Consider the following 17,389-nt stretch of genomic DNA (forward strand, 5'->3'; position numbering starts at 1 on the left):
TTTTCACGTCACTAATTTTACCTTTGGGAGATAATATTACTTAATTGCCTCTTTTGCCTTTTCCCCATTTCCTATTCCATTTCTTAAAAAAAAAAACTAACACAATTTCTTTTAATTCTTAAAATATTGTCTATATACAGAAGATGCTTAAGGAAAGCTTAGAGTGGCATGAAAAAGTGGGTGCAGTTATTGGATAGTGCCATGAATTTAATCCCCTTGAAATTAGTCAGGCAAATTCTTCATTCTTTGGTGAGCAACTCTAAGATAGGCAGCTACATGATGGTTGTTTTACGCAATATCACAAGATTACAAGCACACAAATTAATGTGACTGAAGATACCTGGAAAGAGCCAGGCTCTAATCTTGTGATGTAATTGAACCAGACTCACACTAGTTTAATTACATGAAGCAGAGAATAAAATGCACGGGAGGTTTATACATTAAGCATTTCAAAAACGGAACTACTATATTGGAACTAACGTTATAGTTAGGTTTTGTTATATACAACTCAGCTGATGAGCTGAGCGAATTATAGTGCAGGCATCCAATTAAACTAACCAGTGATTTGTAAAGCCCACTATATAACTTATTCAGAATTACTTCGTTGGCTGATACAATGCTTTATAGCAAAGAGGTAAAGAGTTGAACAGATGTCTGAAATACAGTTTCTTCCTGTTCTTTTTGCAAGTGTTTTTGGAAAGTCACTAATTGCAACAGCTTCATTTTCTTTTTTCTTTTTTTTTTTTTTCCAAATATACAGTCCCACAAGTTGCCAGAGAGAGTAGAATTTCTATCTAAAACTTCAACATCAAGAACTGTGACACAGGAAATTGAGAATAACTGATCTTCCTTTGTGTCTGAAGCTTAGGCTAGCAGACTGACTCTGGAGCCCTTGACAAAAACTCACACTTCTAGAGAAAGCTGGAAGTGGTAATTGCTACTCATGCTTGTCCTGAAACAACATGGCCTTTGAATGAACTCCCATCACGGGGCAGGCTGGTGCAGTAGCTTCACAAACACTTCATGGCAGTCCTGAAAAATGACTGTGTGTAAGTAGGAAACACAAAAGAAAAGCTCTACTATCTTTTGACAAGTAGCCGGGGAATTAAAGATGTTCCTGTGCTCATTTCCTTGCCTGTTACAGTCTACGCTCACAGAATAAAGGAGAATTAAAACATACAAAATTGTTAATTAAGAGCTATGTTCTTTATTAAGATACTATGCTGCAAGCAGGCAGCAATTATTCTCAAATTAAAACCTAAAACCCTTTAATCTTATAGATCACATGCAAAAAACAACACAGTGCTTGGTATACGCAGGAGGTCAAGAGTAAATGATCTGATAGTCCTTTGTGGATTTAAGCTTGTAATAACCCAACTGCTAGGATTTCATTTAACTTTAAAATAGAATACTAGCATCAGGCACTTCTCAAAATAATTTCACTGCATTGAAACACAGCCTGCGTTGCCAGAGATTGTGTGTGTTGGACTATTTCCCTCCCCATGAATGGAGCAAGTAACTGAGTACCAATTAACTGGCAAAGTCAGGAACCAGAAGCATTTATTACACGACACTGACAAATAGTTGTGCATGTTTTGCTCTCGGCCTGCTCAAGAGACATCAACAGTTAACAACAAATATACCCTCTTTCTTTGCTGTGGAAAGTGGTGATTTTTATGATGGGTGTTTGGACACATTATGTATACTGATTGCTTTCTGCCTGATGTGTTTTACATACTGTCCGTTTCACTGCTCTTGATACATTTCACAAAACGCACAGTTGCAGATGCAATATCTTTCTCCAGTTCTAGAGGGTTTTCTGTCAAACAATTCTCTCTATCAGTTCCTGCCCTCATGTTGCTTTCAGTAACTTTTTGTAAGAAATGAAGACTAGAAAATAGAAGTCCTGTATCACAGTTAAAGGTACAACGAATGAGTCTGTAATATTTTCAGGCGGTTACACACATGATTTTTAATAATTATACAAATCCTGATAGTAATCTAGAGCCTGAAAATGAACTCTATTCTTAAGCAGTGTTCCAGTTATGCAATATCAAGCCATAAACTTTCGTACACTAGCATAACTAAATATGCTATGTCAATACACGGTAATGCAATTTCCATTAGTGCAACTGATGCAAGAACTTAGTGGAGTGTGTTCAGCACAGAGATGATTAAAGGACTGGTGCACCCTTCTTATTAGTAGAAGTTGAACTTCTCAGCTTGAAGGCTCTCTCCTTATTTATCTATCTGTATAAATACCTGATGGGAGGTAACGAAGAGGAGAAAGCCAGCCTCCTTAGCACCCGCTGACACAACAAGAGGCAATGGGCACAAATTAAAAAATGGGACATTCAGTCTGAGCACAAGAAAATGTTTTTTGTTGTGAGGGTGGTCAAACACCAGCACAGAAGCTCAGAGAGGCTGTGTAGTCTCCCTGCTTTGAATAATCAAAACTCGACTGGACACAGTCCTGGGCTGACCCTGCTTGAGCAGGATGGTTGGAAAAGACAGTCTCAGGAGGTCCTTCCAACCTAAGCAGTTGTGATTTTGTAATTTATGTCTCAGTAAAGCTTCAAGAAGGAAAGATCATGTTTTGTGAAAGCTTGTTTAAGAGATGTTCCTTTCCGCTCTAGGGAATATGAAATATTGAATCAAAAATCTGAATCAAAAATATTTTACTAAAGGAAGTCACATTCAGAAGTAAAGCACCTCCCCATTTCTCCATGTATCATTCTTGAAAACTGTCTATTAACTCTTGAAGCAGAAAATGAAGGGAGGTTTTGCATTAGAAACAGCCACTATCTCTATGTCTGTATCAGCCACTGCTTAATTTTAGAAAATAGTAATATTTGAAATCTGAACTAAACCCCCCTGTGCAAATGCACCACGACAAACTATTTCTCCAATCTTTTCCAAAACACTTCAAAACCACCAGACTGACCTCATGTTCACAGATCTACCTAACTTCAAGCTACTCTGTAAGAAATGCTATGGATTTACAAGTCTTGTTGACTTTTGAGGAAAGTCAGACATGTTCAAGCTCACTCAAAATCTGTGCTTTCAGACATGCCAAAGAACTAGGTTTTAATATAATTCTAGCAATACACTAAATTTGCAAAAACAGTATTTTGTGGATGAATACACTCTCAAAGAGTAATGCAATTCAGTAGATCTGTTGTTCCTCAAAAGAAGGTATATTTCACTGTATCAGCAGGATGTCATTCAAACATATGGTTGAATATCTTACAAGGAACTGTGAATATTGCATATTCTTCTGAAGGCATATTCTCAAAAAGGTTTTCAGTTTACATCTAAGTTTATTTTTTTATTTAATGTGTAGGAGCAATATTTCTCTCACGCTTTTTACTAAACAAGTTTTGAAATGAAAAAAACTATTAAAGGTAACAATGGAAATCATGGAAATAGAGGGAAATAGAGAGTTTTAGTACCACAATTCACACAGTATTTCTCTAGCCTCAAGGGGACTATTTAAATCTTGTTTATAAGAAAAAAAAATCAGATTTCATCTGAGACCTGAAAATCTGGGGGTTTTGTGCAAAAATATCAGCAACATGAGGCAAGTTTGCTACCAAAAAAATTTTTGTATTACAGATACCAAAACTAGTGCAATGGTAATAATAAAGTCAGTTATAAATTCACGTAATCTTATGGGCTTATCCCAAAATGATAGTCAAGCTTTTGCTCCAGATGGTGCAATAGTGTTTGTGACATCCACTTTGAACTGCAATCTAGTTATGTGTCAAGCAGGAGAGTCCATTATTCACAGCATCAGTGCTGGGGAAAGAAGGTTAAAAGTTCAAGACATGCCCCAAGCGATTAGGGTTGTAAAAATCAGGAGATATACCATGGGGAAAAAAAACGCCATTCTTCCGTTTCTTCCATACTCAGTTTGTCCCAAAAAATGTGTTTAAGAAAAAAGTCATAGGACATAGGAAAGCCCCCATTCTGAACAGTAATGCAAAAATTACCTTTTTATTTGAACTCCTTAAATCCCTCTGCTACCAGCTTTGCTTTTCCTAGAAAGAAACAGAAACGTTTCTCTTAAAATCTTTGAGTAAGTTACATGAATCGAGAACTCAATTAACCTTATTTCTCACTCATCACAACATTCACTTCAACTGTTACACATGTCCAAATAACTCTGATTTCAAACTTTATTTTTTACGTATCCCACATATCAACAGATCATCTGCACCAATCCAGCTTCACTTCTTAGTCGTGTAAGCCTTTGATCAGTAACAGATAGTCAGTAGCAGATAAACTACAGATTACTTCCAACCATCCCCAAAGTTTCTGTACTTGGAACTGCAAGTACTGCTTCTCAAATGGTTGACCAAATTTCCAAATTTATTGAATTTCTAATCCAATATAACAGGTAAGAGGAAGACCCAAAGCCCAAAGTGTGAAACTAAAATAAATTCAGATTTAAAAAAAAAATGTTGGAAATGCTCTTTGGAAATTGAAAGATTTTAAATAAAAAAATAAATAAATAAAGATGTTTTAGTGCTTAGAACCTTTAAAAGGTATCAGATAAGCTTTTCCCATCGAGTTATCTCATTTCAACAAACTGGGGCCAGAAAATTAAAAACGAGTAATTTCCTTCTAATATGTTGCTTTTTATGATTTCCATTATGCCGCAGGTTCAAAGTAGCACATCCAAGGAAACCATTCTGACCATAAAAAAGAGATGATGAAAAAGAATAAATTCCACTGATTTACATAAAAGTTTTTACCTAGAATCAATAACCCAGCATCAGAACTAGAAAACTTAGGTACATGTTCCTGCTTTTCTACCTCCTGCTCATCTCTGAATTTGCTTGCTGGTTTGTATAAATTGCAAATGCATTATGGCCACCTTGCCACATGATCTTTAAAACTGTATTGTAACTGATGCATGAGAATACATTCTTATTTTCATGTCATAGAAAATATTTAACATGAATGTCACAAAGCCTGGTAACATTCTAAGTCTGTATATATTTATAAGCGTATTAACATTTCGGAGTATCCTGTTGAAACGATCCTGACAAAGATCCTTATAGTCCATCACGTCAAGGTCCTGAAACTAGGTAGGCTTCAATAATATTTTAAAGCTCATAAAAGACACTTCAAAATGCATGTGCAAAGAAATCATGTAATAAATTCCTGATATCCTAGACTAAAACTATCACAGTATTCCTCCACAACTGGTGCATTACAGAAAAACAAACAAAAAAATAAGAACAGCTGCATCACAAAAATTTGAGGGCAATCTTTTGTAAACTCAAAAATCAGCTGAAAGACTTGACCTTAAGTACTTCACATTCCAAATTACCTTTAGAATTGGAATGATAAATCAAAGCCTATCAGCTCTCATGTTTTAGCTCTGCGGCCTCTTGTGGGAAGGCTGGGCTCACCCTCGCTCAGCATGAGCCGAACAGACCCACAGGAAAAATCCTCAAACTTTAGAAATAAATTAGTATTAAAATCCACTCAACTTGAAGTAACCATTGGAGTGGAGAATGATTACTCAAGGCAAATGAACACTTATATGAGTATTCTGGAAATTAACAACACTAGAGAAAAAAACATGACCTAATAGTCATCAGAAATTTCCAAATATTTATTATATACGTTACCCAAGTTCTTGTACATTTTTTATCTAGACATAAAGTCCAATCTAAATGTTACACATTCTAGGACGAAAGCTTTGGTTTAGTCTTTTACGTAAAACCATATTGAACTTCGTTACTGATGTTTATCCTACATAAAATATTAAAAAAAAAAAAACCACTACACAAGTATTTTTGTGTGTAAAAAGAATTTTTAAAAGCTTTTTCAAAAAACTAAAATGCCTCAAAAATAGTAATACACGTGTGTAAGAGTATTTGTATTGCCAAACTAAAAAGGCAATCCTGATTTTATTGGAAATGTCATGCAGTTTTTATGTACTCAGACTTGACTTCAAAGAAGACCCTGTCAGTGGAATGAGCACACATTACTCTTCTGTGAAATCCTACAAGAACACAGATGGCAGTGAGACCATGATCTTAATTGATTTAAGGGGCACTTTTATGTCTTTAGAGCAACATTTCAGAATGGCAAAAATCAGACCCTTTACGCAACACGTAAGCACGCCATGGTATACTTGGTTTTAGAGTGCCCAATAGCATGTTGATTGGCACCACACATAAAGACTCAAGTGAGATATAAAGCAACTTGGGAAAAAAGTAATGCAAACAGTAGTGCATCATACATGAGGAGTAGCTGATAATAACTGATTTCCTGGCAAAGGAGTTAGAGCAAAGGCAAAAGCAGTTTTAAAAAAAATGACGTACAGCTTCTCTGGAAAGAAACACAAAACTGATTTCTCCATCCACCCAAAATATTACACGAATATAAACATATAAACAGAACATGGTGTTACTGGCCACCCCTAGGAAAGTGATGATAGCAAGCTTACAACATTGGTGGTTTGGTACCTTTTAAATGTACATGCTGATATAAGTGAGTCATCTTTATTGTTCAAAAATTAAAAAGAGCTACTACAGGGCATCATTTGCACCTATTCATTTCTCGAAGGACAGATCCACACCAGTCACATGCTTTTGCCCACTGTGTGGGTTTCTTGGAGCTCGCTACATATACTTTGATTAGTGAGTTTTTAATTACACTTTAGCCTGTTAGCACTATGGGGCCAATAAAACTAAGAGAAATAGAACTAAATTCTTTTCATTCAACACAACTGTTAACTAAACACCAATTAATTACACCCACACAAGCCTAATGAAGATAATGGGGTTGCAGAGAGTTCACCGATGGTATGAAGTGGCTTGCAGTACCCTAACCTTAATCAGTTAAATACTTCATAATAGGTAGGATCATAGGATAAGTCATCCTCTTTCTGCATGCTTGCAGTTCCTATTACTGTTAATGGAAATTAGACGACGCTGCAGATAATTCACGTAACATTCAGTTGACTGTGAACCTAAAATGATAAATCTGGAGGGGAATCCTTACTAGCATTTCAAATGGTTAACTAAAAAAAAAAAAAAAAAAGAGTGTATGGTAATTTTAAAAAGTGAGTATTAATCTCCTTTGATTCTTTGTTTTCCTGAAGCTAGCAAGGGAAAATTGACAAGTTTCTTTTCTCAGACTATTAATCAATACCAATACAGCAACAAACAATGCTGTTTCTCCACAACACATTTTAAAAGGCGGAAGGTGGGAAAGTGAGTTAAAGGCAACTGAAATTTAGCAGCAGGTACCTCTGCCAAATCACGTCATATGGTCTAGAAGATGATGACCAGGAAGCACCGAACAAGCACCATCACCTTGAGAAGTACGTTCGTAAAGAATTATGTAATTAAAACTTGAATGCTGTGGGCAAGAGCAATGCCGGTCTGAGTCCATTCCTCTCATAACACCCAGCTGAGAGCCCGCACAAGCCCCTCAGGAAGAGCAACGCGCCCTGAGGAGCAGCGGCCCACCGCACTGAACTGCTCTCAGCCAGCGAAACCTCACCAGATATTTATTCTCTTTCCCCTCTTTAAGGCACGGCTAGTGTCAGTTTAAAAACTTCTTCGGAGGAAAAGGCTAAGGGATTAAAAAAAGATGGAAAAAAAAAAAAAAAGAGGGTTTAACTCTCTAGAGAGGTACCGTGCTATTTCTGAAGGATGTGAAAGGGAAAGAAAATGATTCAGTAGGGATTTTTCTTCATTATTGCCCAACCCAGAGAAGTGAACATACAATGAGCAAAGGTCTACACATATTGATTTTAGAGCTGAGGAAGTGTGCAGCTAACAGCTTTTTAAGTATCTCCATTTTCAGTTACTTCAACAAAATTACCAATGAACAGTGTAACAAAGTGAAAGTTTTTGTAGGAAATTGCAGACTAAAAATGATCATTTAGGTTGTGAAACGTTTCTTTTCATTGAAAGTAAAGGGCTTTTAAATGCAGAAGTAGAGTTACTGGGGCATTTTGCAGCGTTATCCTCACTAGACATTTCACAAACCATAATCTGTCTCTCTTTCAGGATGATAATCTTACACAATTTCGTTGTTCGGCGACTTTTAAAACTAAAGAGCGCCTGCCCCAGGCATTCTGACTTGGAGGATCATAACCAGCTTCCGAGGAAAGAGCCAGCGCGGCACGAGGGAAAGACACCAAACAAACACCGCCCCTCCCTGTCGCCGGGGGGGCAGCTGCGGGACCCCCGGGGGCAGCCGTAGGACCCCCGCTGGTGCCGCAGGACGCCCGGAGGCAGCCGCAGGACCGCCGGGGGCGCTGCCGCCCTCACACGGCGCTGCCTTCCCCCCCGGCCCGGGGCCCGCCCGGCGCCATTCCCCCCTCAGCGCCGCGCTTCCCGCCTCGGGGCCAACGGCGCTCGTCTCTCGCGAGAGAAGGGGGGCGCCGCCATTTTGTCGCCACGGCCGGCGGGCGCTGCCATGGAGCCGTGTGGTGGCGGCGGGCGGCTCGCGGAGCTGCGGCGGGAGGCGGCGGAGTATTACCGGGGCCACCGAGTGCCGCAGCGGGTGGAGGAGGCGCTCAACGCCCTCTTCCCGCTATGCCCCGCAGATCTCTACGGGGCCTTGGTACCTCCGGGGGGGCCGCAGTGCGTGAGGCGCCCGCTCTGGCTGCTCCTGAGGGAGGCCGCGGTGCTGGTGCTGCCTCTGGGCGGGCGGAGGCTTGGCCGAGGTTCCCCGCGGCCCCCCACCTGCCCGTAGGCCCCTCTCGGGTGTCTTCTGGCAGCCCCAGCTGTGACCTGCCCTGGTGCCCCTTAGAAGCCCAATGGCTGCTGATGAGAGGAGCCCGAGGTTTCTGTGGCTAAAAGTACACTTAAACACTGGGCTTGCCACTGCCTCGGGCAATTTTCTTTCATTTTTGCCTCTTGGGGCCACTGGCACGATGATGCTGGTCCAAATAGTTCTGTGCAGCATCATAGCTTTTTGTTATACGCTGGTTGCTGGTCTCAGTGCAAAGGGAGAGTACTTTGCCTTGGGAGGCTGTTGGTGGGCATCCCTAGTAAAACTGCTGCTCAGCACACTGATGCCATGGGCCAGTTGCAATAAAAGAGACTGGGCATGTTTCAGCTCTTCTTGGAAAGAGTGTGGGCCTCACACCACTTACATCTGGTATCAACTTGACAAAATACTGTAGGGAGTCCTACTAATGAAACATCTGTTAGTGATGATACAGCAACTACAAGCAATACAAATAGGGTGTAAGGTGAAGCATTTCACTGTTTCCCATCTCCAGGTGTTTTGCCATCACCAGGGGAAGATGGGTAGCACATGAATTGCAAGCACAATGATTGTTTTTGTTATATAGTGTAAATCCAAGTAAGCTTTGGGCAAATGCCTATTTTCTGGGAGGGCTAAGGAGATACTTGATGATACCCATCACTGGCTTTGTAAAATAAAGCACATGTTCATCTAACCTGGATATGACTTTGGACTTTACATATAATTTGGATCTGTTCCCTGGAATGATTCTTAAGTAGATGCTGTAGAAGTAAATGTGCAGTGTAACACAAGTATGTTGAAGATTGGGACATAAAAATAGATTTGCGCAATGGTGGATATAATTTAAATTTGTTTAATGGAATAAAAACCTTTTTGCATTGCAACTGACTTCTGATGGGTTCTTTCTCTTTCATTTAAGGCTAACTACTTTTCTACATTTTCAAAAGCTCCAGTAATATGCAAATTAGCTGGAAGAAAAGTTCTTGATGGAGTTGGTAAACCAACATTAGAAGTGGAAATACACTGTACAGTTAAAAACTACGAGAAGGTATGAGCTCCTTCTTCCTGTTTTATTTATTTTATTTAATAAGACAGTATCAGGGAGATGTACTATTCTACTCATATCCTAGCGAATGTTTTAGTTTGCATCTTTAGTGAAAAGATGAATCTCCGTGACTCACCAGTTGAGTACATAATGTTGTATGTACTCAAAAAATGCCATGAAAAAAAAGTCATGAAAAGTTAGCCACTGACAACAACTATGAAAACTTTATGCTCTGTGAATTAGACAATACTTTTTGGACAATACTTGTTTACTTTGTGAGTGTAATGTGACAGAGCATCTTTCTATGTTAAACTTTTGTCTGTCTTAACAATGTATCGTGTTGCTTTTCCTTACAGCCACGTCCAGCCCTGTAAGTGCATTTACTATCGACTTTTTTTTTGTTTGTTTTTGTTTTCAGATCCTTATATTTCTATTTTTGTGGCAATGTTAAAGAAAAGTATAGCACAGTGTCAACAAAGTGTAGGTGAAGGAACTTTTACTTTGAGATGATGTGGGTGATAATTAAGTCAAACATATATTTCACCTGCACTTAAACTATGACTCATTCCATTCTTGATCCCTAAAAGGAGCCAATTTAAAGAAATTAAATATAATTTCAAAGATATTCACAGTATGTAAAGTAAATACTATTAATACAGGCAGCTCTGTGATATCTGTAGATGATTGGGTGAGTTTTGTAAGTATTGTTCATCCTTCTGTGGTACAGAAAGATAAGCTTAAAATACCTAAATAAGACAACAAGTAAGTGATCATGAGTGATGGCATTAAACATAAATGCTGATGAATCATGATACAACAAGCTAACAACAACTGCAATAGAAGATGTCATAATGACAGTATGATCTTTAAAATAACTCTGTTCTGATAACAAATGGCATATGTAAAGCAGATCTGTCACAAGGTTTTTGCCTGAGCAGTTATAATTTAGATGGAGAAACTTGAATAAGGTCTGTGACTACCAGCGTGTAAGAGACCAGGAAGGAGGTGCTGGATGAAAAGAGATCAGTTCAGTGGAACAAACAGTAGTTCTGCAGATAGGTGCTTGTAGAGCTGGTAAGGACATCTACTTCTTATTCTTTCAAATATCCAAATTAGAAATGAAATAGTGCTCTAAGTCTTTTTACGTTATTTTGCAGAGGATTTGTTCTGCTATAATGTCTTCTCATTCTCACGTGCCTGAAAATGCTTCACCTGAAATAAAGGAAGGTGATGAGAAAGAAAGAAGTGACACTGTTGCCACTGCTGTGGAATGGGTGAATGAATCCCTGAACATGATGTTAAGGGACTTGAAGCCTACTGACCAGTGTGAAGTTGATAAGATGCTTGGGTAGGTCTTGCATGTGTTTTCTACTCTTTTATGTTACTGCAAAACAAGTTACTGCATTTAAAATACTGTTAATTTATATGTAAATGAAAAACATATACAATAATGCTTCTAATATTTTTGTATATTTTTAGAATATGAAGTGCATTTAAGATATATTAAAGTATATTATTTCCTGCTTCTTCATAATTATGATATGAAAATTAGCCTTATTTAATAAAATTTATAGGAATTAGATTTTTTTTTGGGGGGGGGGAAACTAGGAGCCTGAGAAAAAATGCTTGAACATGTTAATGAGTGTAAGAAACTCATTCGGTGCCAGTTTAATCCAGGGCGGGAGCTTCTTCCGATTGCAATTCTGCTTGTTCTGTTCATTGCACTGCAGAAAAAAAAGTGGTATGGAAGGCCTTTGTGTTATGTCTTCTGCACTGAGCTAGATCCACAGAACAGATAGGTAGATAGATAGTGTTTTCAGGATCTATCAGAGTGTTTTTTCTGGGCAGGGTACTCCTAAGGGATTTTTATTTGGAGTAATTAATTGCTTTTAGCTGGTATTCTACTCTTTCTTGGAAACAAAGTTTTTCTAGTAAACAGTCATATGTATTGTTTCATGCAAATATTTCATAGGAGAATCTCAAGTGAAAATGAATGGCTGTATTTTTCCATTACAAAGAAATATTTTTGTTTATAAGAAAAAAAGCCCTGCGGTAAAAACATCAAATGTATCTGAATGTACCTGTACTAGCCTTAGAGAAACCACCTGGCGATGTTACGGCCTCCTTCACCCAGGAAGCAGTAGTGCGGCATGCCATCCTGTTCTGTCTGTAGTTGGAAGTGTTTCTGTCAGCTGCCTGGCTGAATGCAGTGATGCTTTCCTGGAGGGGTAGCTGTTGGGTTGCCACACTTAACACAAACTGTGGCAAACAGACCTAATTGCCTTCCAAATGGATTAGCTGGAAATCTTTCTCAAGAGAATGAGGACTCATTTTGAAAGAAATTCTTCCATCTAAAGTGAATCTAAATAAGACTAATACATTACTTAATGTTACCTTACGTAGCTTATGTGCTCCATTTGTCTGAATTGGGTGTCTGTGTGACCATGTATGCAATTTCCATTTCATGCATGTAGTTGAAATGCAGCCACTCAGAGTTTGCAACCACGCAGATGACAGCGTACAACTTACATCCTGGATTAGCAATTTAGGCTAAATTGTTATATGTCATAAAGTTATGACAGGATTACTGTCTGTTACTACCCATGCAATGCAAATTTGTCCTTCACACTAACATTTGTTATACCTGCTTATGGGTTCTTTTTTTTCATTACCCAGTGATGCAGGTAACTACCAGAAGACAGTCATTTATTGACTTACTCAGCTTCACACAAGGAGACCATGGCAGAAACTCAAACAGATCCTCTTAATCCATCTCCCAGCATCTTTAGCAAGTATAGTGTGTCTACTTTTCACATGCCTACCACTATTTTGAACCAATAATCTTTATGCCTTTTCTCTCAGTGAATACTTTAGAAAAAAGGTAGAAGAAAAAAAAGAAATTCAAAAGGAAGAAGAAGCAGCAGCAGCCCCTCTTTCCTGTGCTCCATCAGCAGTGGCACTATCTGGGGGAAAAAAAGCAGCAAAACCAGGTTTTAGTTTATTTCCTTTTAATATTTTCTGTAAGACCTGTAATACCGATATTGATAAAGATGCTAAAATACTTCTGTGGACACTAAAGAGTAGTGTCACATGTTCAGGTCTTCAGTTACTCTGTCCTAAATCTTCTTTCTGCTCACAGCAGTTTCTCCTTCAGAAATGAGAGAGGGAAACACACAGTTTTCTCATCATTCGCTTGCATTTGTTGAACAGAGTTTCTGCCTTTGTTTTACAGTTGTCTTAGACAGGAGGTTATTACTCTTCAGAGTGAGGAATAAGAATGGAGGAGGATGCAAATGAAGAATAAAAATGAAAATGATAAGGAAAGAAAAGAATCATAGAACTGAAAAGGAAAATGGAAATAGAATGAAGATAGAAGTTGAAAAGAACGGAAAGGGGAAGGGAGGAAGGGAAAGTTGTGGCTAACACTGACAAAAGGAGGAAATAAAGGTGAAAAGTGAAAAAGAAAAAAGGAAGGGGATGACATGGGAAAGACAGGAAATACAAAGTGAAAAAAAGAAGTAAGTAGGCAATGCTACTGAAGAAAAAAATGGTGCAAGAGTAGAGAAACAGGATTACTATATATAGCCAAAAAAAAAAGAAAAAAGCATGCTATGTTACCTCCATGTATGCATTATCCTCAGAAAAAAAAAGATCTTCCTGTTGTCATTTATTTGAATGGCATAAAATTTTGGCAAATTATCATCTACTTACCAATTTAGTTTGAACTCTCATAAAATACTAGTAAGACCTCCCAATTAATATGTTCTATATGTGTACTCTAAGTTCGTCTTTCACCTGAAACAAAACATCAGAAGCTGTCAGGTCCATCTAGATATCATCATGCTGTATATTGTGTGCTTAGTTAAGGTTCTACTGATACTTATATTACTTGTTTTCATTCATTTTAATTTCTTTGTATTTGTGACATTGACTGCAATACTATTGCTGGAACCAATATCTGAGTATTAGGAGTCAATGATTGTGGCTTCTTGTTGTGACAGGAGAGCAGTAATGGATGGCAACTTCCAGCAGCAGGTGCTTTCAGAGGTAGCATCCATGTTGCCATTTTTGCAGGTTAAAAAGTAGTGTAGTGGAAGGAAGCTCTGGAAGACGGAGCAGTTTACTGGAGTTGCTCAGCACTAGGTTACCAGTGTACTGTGTGTGTAGCTCTTTATCCTCAATGTAAGAGGTACGGAAGTTACGTGCAGTATGTGAATGATGTATGGTGTAATCTGCATATCCGCTTAAGGTCCTTAGGCATATTTTATTGCCTAGCAGAGTTGTATCCCGCAGCATTTATATTTTATTGAAAACTTCCACAGCAAATTAACATGTGTATGTCACTCCTATTAGGAACCAAAGTAGCTGGTCAGATTTACAAAAAAGTACCCAATGCATATGAATTTTGAGAATCGGACATCTTACTTCACATAGGTGCTTACTGGTAAGAAGTGTAGGTAACAAGTACAGTAGTGGGAACTGCTGGGTTTCAAGCATTTTGACAAAAGTTATGCTACTGTATCTGAAAGGGAAGTAAGCTCTTTTGAAAATTAAACAAGACTACGTGTATGGAATATTTAAAAGACCTGATCTGTTCTCTTTATGGAAAACTCAACTGTAATAGGCCTAAATTTTTTTCACGCTCATTATTAGAAGAAATCAAGTATGCGTACTTCCAGTCAGCTTATAATGTAATATTCCAAGATGTTTATGCAAAAGCTGAGCATATAAGGAGGCCAATAAAGACTACTGAAAACATGTTGATGAAAAGAACCTGAAAAATGGTATGACATTACTGCATATAAACATAGACTTCAGTGGCTGAAAGAGCTCTAAAGGAGATTTGAATCACATTTGAAAGCAGAGTGAGGACAGATACTTTACTTACTTGTAACATCATTTCGTATAAAGCAAATGACAAGTTTAAGGAAAAAAATGAACTGACTCTTCTGTTATATATTGACTACACTACCAAAACGTGACTTTTTTTTTACTTGCACAACCATGGTACATAAGTACATGTTTTAAACCAATAAAATGTTTAGCTGCTACTCTCTGTCTCACAGGGAAGAAGATGTCGAGTACAGAGAGAACAATCCCGCCTGCAGAACCCATTGAGCCAGTGCTTTGTGGCAGCTTAGCTATTGGGGGAACATCACTTGCTGTAGCTAAGGCTGGTGCCACTATTAATCATATCCCATTGTACTTACATATAGCACTGCTGAAATATAATCAGGTACGTGGGACTTTTGTCATTTTGTTTGTTTTATTCTAGTTACCACAATTCTAGAATTCTGAAGTCAGGAGTCCCTCGCGAAAGTAGGATTAAATATACCTCATAAAATACACCCATAAGACAGTTGCCTGTAATAGGCTTTGAACTGGCCCTGTGCCATAACTAAAATAAACATTTATATATATATATAAATGATTCTGTTTTTTAACACTTTTTTCACACGGTACTCCCAATTACAGGATTCACCTAAAGAAATGACTCTGCCACGTCCAATGATTACTCTGTTGAACTGTGAAAAATTTTCACCTGCAAAACTGCAATTAGTGAAAGAAGTTATGCTCATACCACCAGCTCAGTTATCACTCAAGCAGGTACTGTTTTGTTGTTTTAGTGTTTTTTTTAATAAATATTAATGTACATTCCATAAATTTCACAAACTATATATGTATGTGAGTATATAGATCTTTTCAATACAGTCCTTAGAATCTATATTTTTCATTTTTTGTTTATTCACAAGGTCAAAGTTTTAATGAATGTTAGTGCAGAGTTCTAACACAAGGAACATTAAAAGTAGTAAACAGATGAAGATTTAAATGAAGATACAGAAAGATTTGAAGTTTAAAATGCATGTGTTAGTATACAGGAAAAAGCGGTGCACTGAAGACTCTGTAAAAGAATTCTGTTATACAACAATAACAGACTAGTCTTTTTTAAAATGTGATTTTTTATTAGTCGATTATAAATAGTATGAGTTGATCTGCAGTGCATACAAAACAAAAAAACTCAACAAATTCACAGCAGAGCTTAAAATCTTTGGGAAAAAATTTCTTTAAAAATGAAATTGTGAAGATAGACAGGAATACAAAGCAGAACAAAATCTATTCAAGGGGCAAGAAGGATGGATGAGACAGACTGGGTCAACACCCTCTTTTTGTTTAGCCATGTGTTGCATTAAAGAATGTATCTGCACAAGATGCCTACGTTAGGGCTGTGATTTCTACTTTGTATGCTGGTGACCTGAACAAATAGCTGAGCTCGATTCTCTTTCTTTTTCCTTTTCCTTTAGATTTTTAGAATTGTCACCAAGAGCTCTTAATAAGGTTACCAATTTTGTACCTCTCAAAGACTTAATGCCTCCTAGTGCTCATGGGAAAGTAGCAAGCTGCTTGCTGCAGTGCAGTAAGCGTAGCAGGTCCTCCTGTGTTGACATGTTGTCAGCTGTAACTGACTTCTGCCCCCTTCAGTTTGCCTTTACTGGCACAGTTTAAGAAAACGTGAACTGTGATTTACAAAGTTAGCATTAAACTTTTCCTAACTCAGTGGAAAAGGAAAAACAGCCTTGTGTTAAAAGCAGTGGATTCGTTTAGCTGGAGCGTTCCTCCATTCCCCAATGTAAAAAACAAAGACAGCGATTCTTTTCCTGCTTTCTGGAAATGTTGTCAGAGTTTTCAGTTAGGAACTCTTAGAGAAATCACAATCGTGGACAGTGATTAAGATCTTTTCACTTGTCAGATATTAGGTAGACCAGGATATTGTTTACTTCTTTTTGGCCAAGAGACCACTTCTCTTACTTTTTTATTCAGCAGCATAATCAAATAATTCTGTTCATTCCACTGCTACTAACCCGTTATCATTGGACACTGGACTGCACTTGTGGGTGGGAGATACTGTTATGGAAGTCTATAAGAGTTGTTGTTTTGTTTTGTTTTTTAAGACTTTATATAGAGGTCTGCATTTAGAAGTGTGCCCTCTTTTCTGATTTAAGCTGCTAGAATGAAATAATTTATCTTTCTTTTGAAGAATACCGTTGTTTCATTTCAGGGCATAGAAAGAGTTCTGGATGTACAGAAAGAAGTGATGAGACTGTTGGAGCCTGCAGGCAAAGTGGTACAATAAAAATGTGTTAATGTGATGTACTCCATTTGACATTTCTACTACTATTGTCTGTTTAAGCTTAAACATAGAACATTTAGCACGTTATCACATTTAGTCTTATGGCACAGAATAGAAGATTTGTTTCTCTGACAGATGAATAAAACATTGGCCATTTAGTGATATTAAATTAATGAAGATAGAATAAAGCATTGTTCTAGGCATAGGAAGACTTTCATTATTTGAACCAGGAAAGGTTCAGAATGGTATCAGAGTGAACGTATGGTTCTGATCCTGCTAAGGCTCACACACACGTAACATATCTTTGTCAAGGTATTATTATTATTGCAGTATAATACCAAGCTTGGTACTTGTATATGCTTTTTGCAAAGTGAGGTTGTTAGATTTCTCCTAGTACAGAGTCTAGATTTTCATTTGCTGGAACCCTGGTATTACTGATAGGTAGGCGGGAATATTTTGAAAAACAG

At 37.8% G+C, this 17,389-nt stretch overlaps 1 protein-coding gene and 1 long non-coding RNA gene across 7 annotated transcripts in view; one reads left to right on the forward strand and one right to left on the reverse strand.

The window, feature by feature from the left end:
* On the reverse strand, window positions 1-8,732 carry LOC308197346. Its single transcript, XR_013952834.1, has 3 exons — window positions 8,603-8,732; window positions 3,993-4,040; window positions 1-1,032 (listed from the first exon to the last, which is right to left on the reverse strand). It is a non-coding gene; the product is annotated as an uncharacterized lncRNA (long non-coding RNA).
* Window positions 6,919-17,389, forward strand: part of ENO4 (enolase 4) — a 22,680-nt gene continuing 12,209 nt past the window's right edge. The window contains exons 1-8 of one of the 6 annotated variants that reach the window (XM_080597621.1): window positions 6,924-7,084; window positions 8,040-8,598; window positions 9,668-9,796; window positions 10,951-11,141; window positions 12,656-12,783; window positions 14,860-15,029; window positions 15,263-15,400; window positions 16,851-16,916. In XM_080597621.1, the coding sequence (XP_080453747.1) occupies window positions 8,452-8,598; window positions 9,668-9,796; window positions 10,951-11,141; window positions 12,656-12,783; window positions 14,860-15,029; window positions 15,263-15,400; window positions 16,851-16,916 (969 nt within the window). In that variant the 5' untranslated portion in view covers window positions 6,924-7,084; window positions 8,040-8,451. Of the gene's footprint in view, window positions 8,599-9,667; window positions 9,797-9,834; window positions 10,868-10,950; window positions 11,142-12,655; window positions 12,784-14,859; window positions 15,030-15,262; window positions 15,401-16,850; window positions 16,917-17,389 lie in introns of those variants that run through there. The other 5 variants (XM_080597622.1, XM_080597624.1, XM_080597620.1 and 2 more) reach the window with 5 other exon arrangements.

This window comes from Anser brachyrhynchus, assembly GCF_964034855.1.
Source record: "Anser brachyrhynchus genome assembly, chromosome: 6".
Classification (NCBI taxonomy): domain Eukaryota; kingdom Metazoa; phylum Chordata; class Aves; order Anseriformes; family Anatidae; genus Anser; species Anser brachyrhynchus.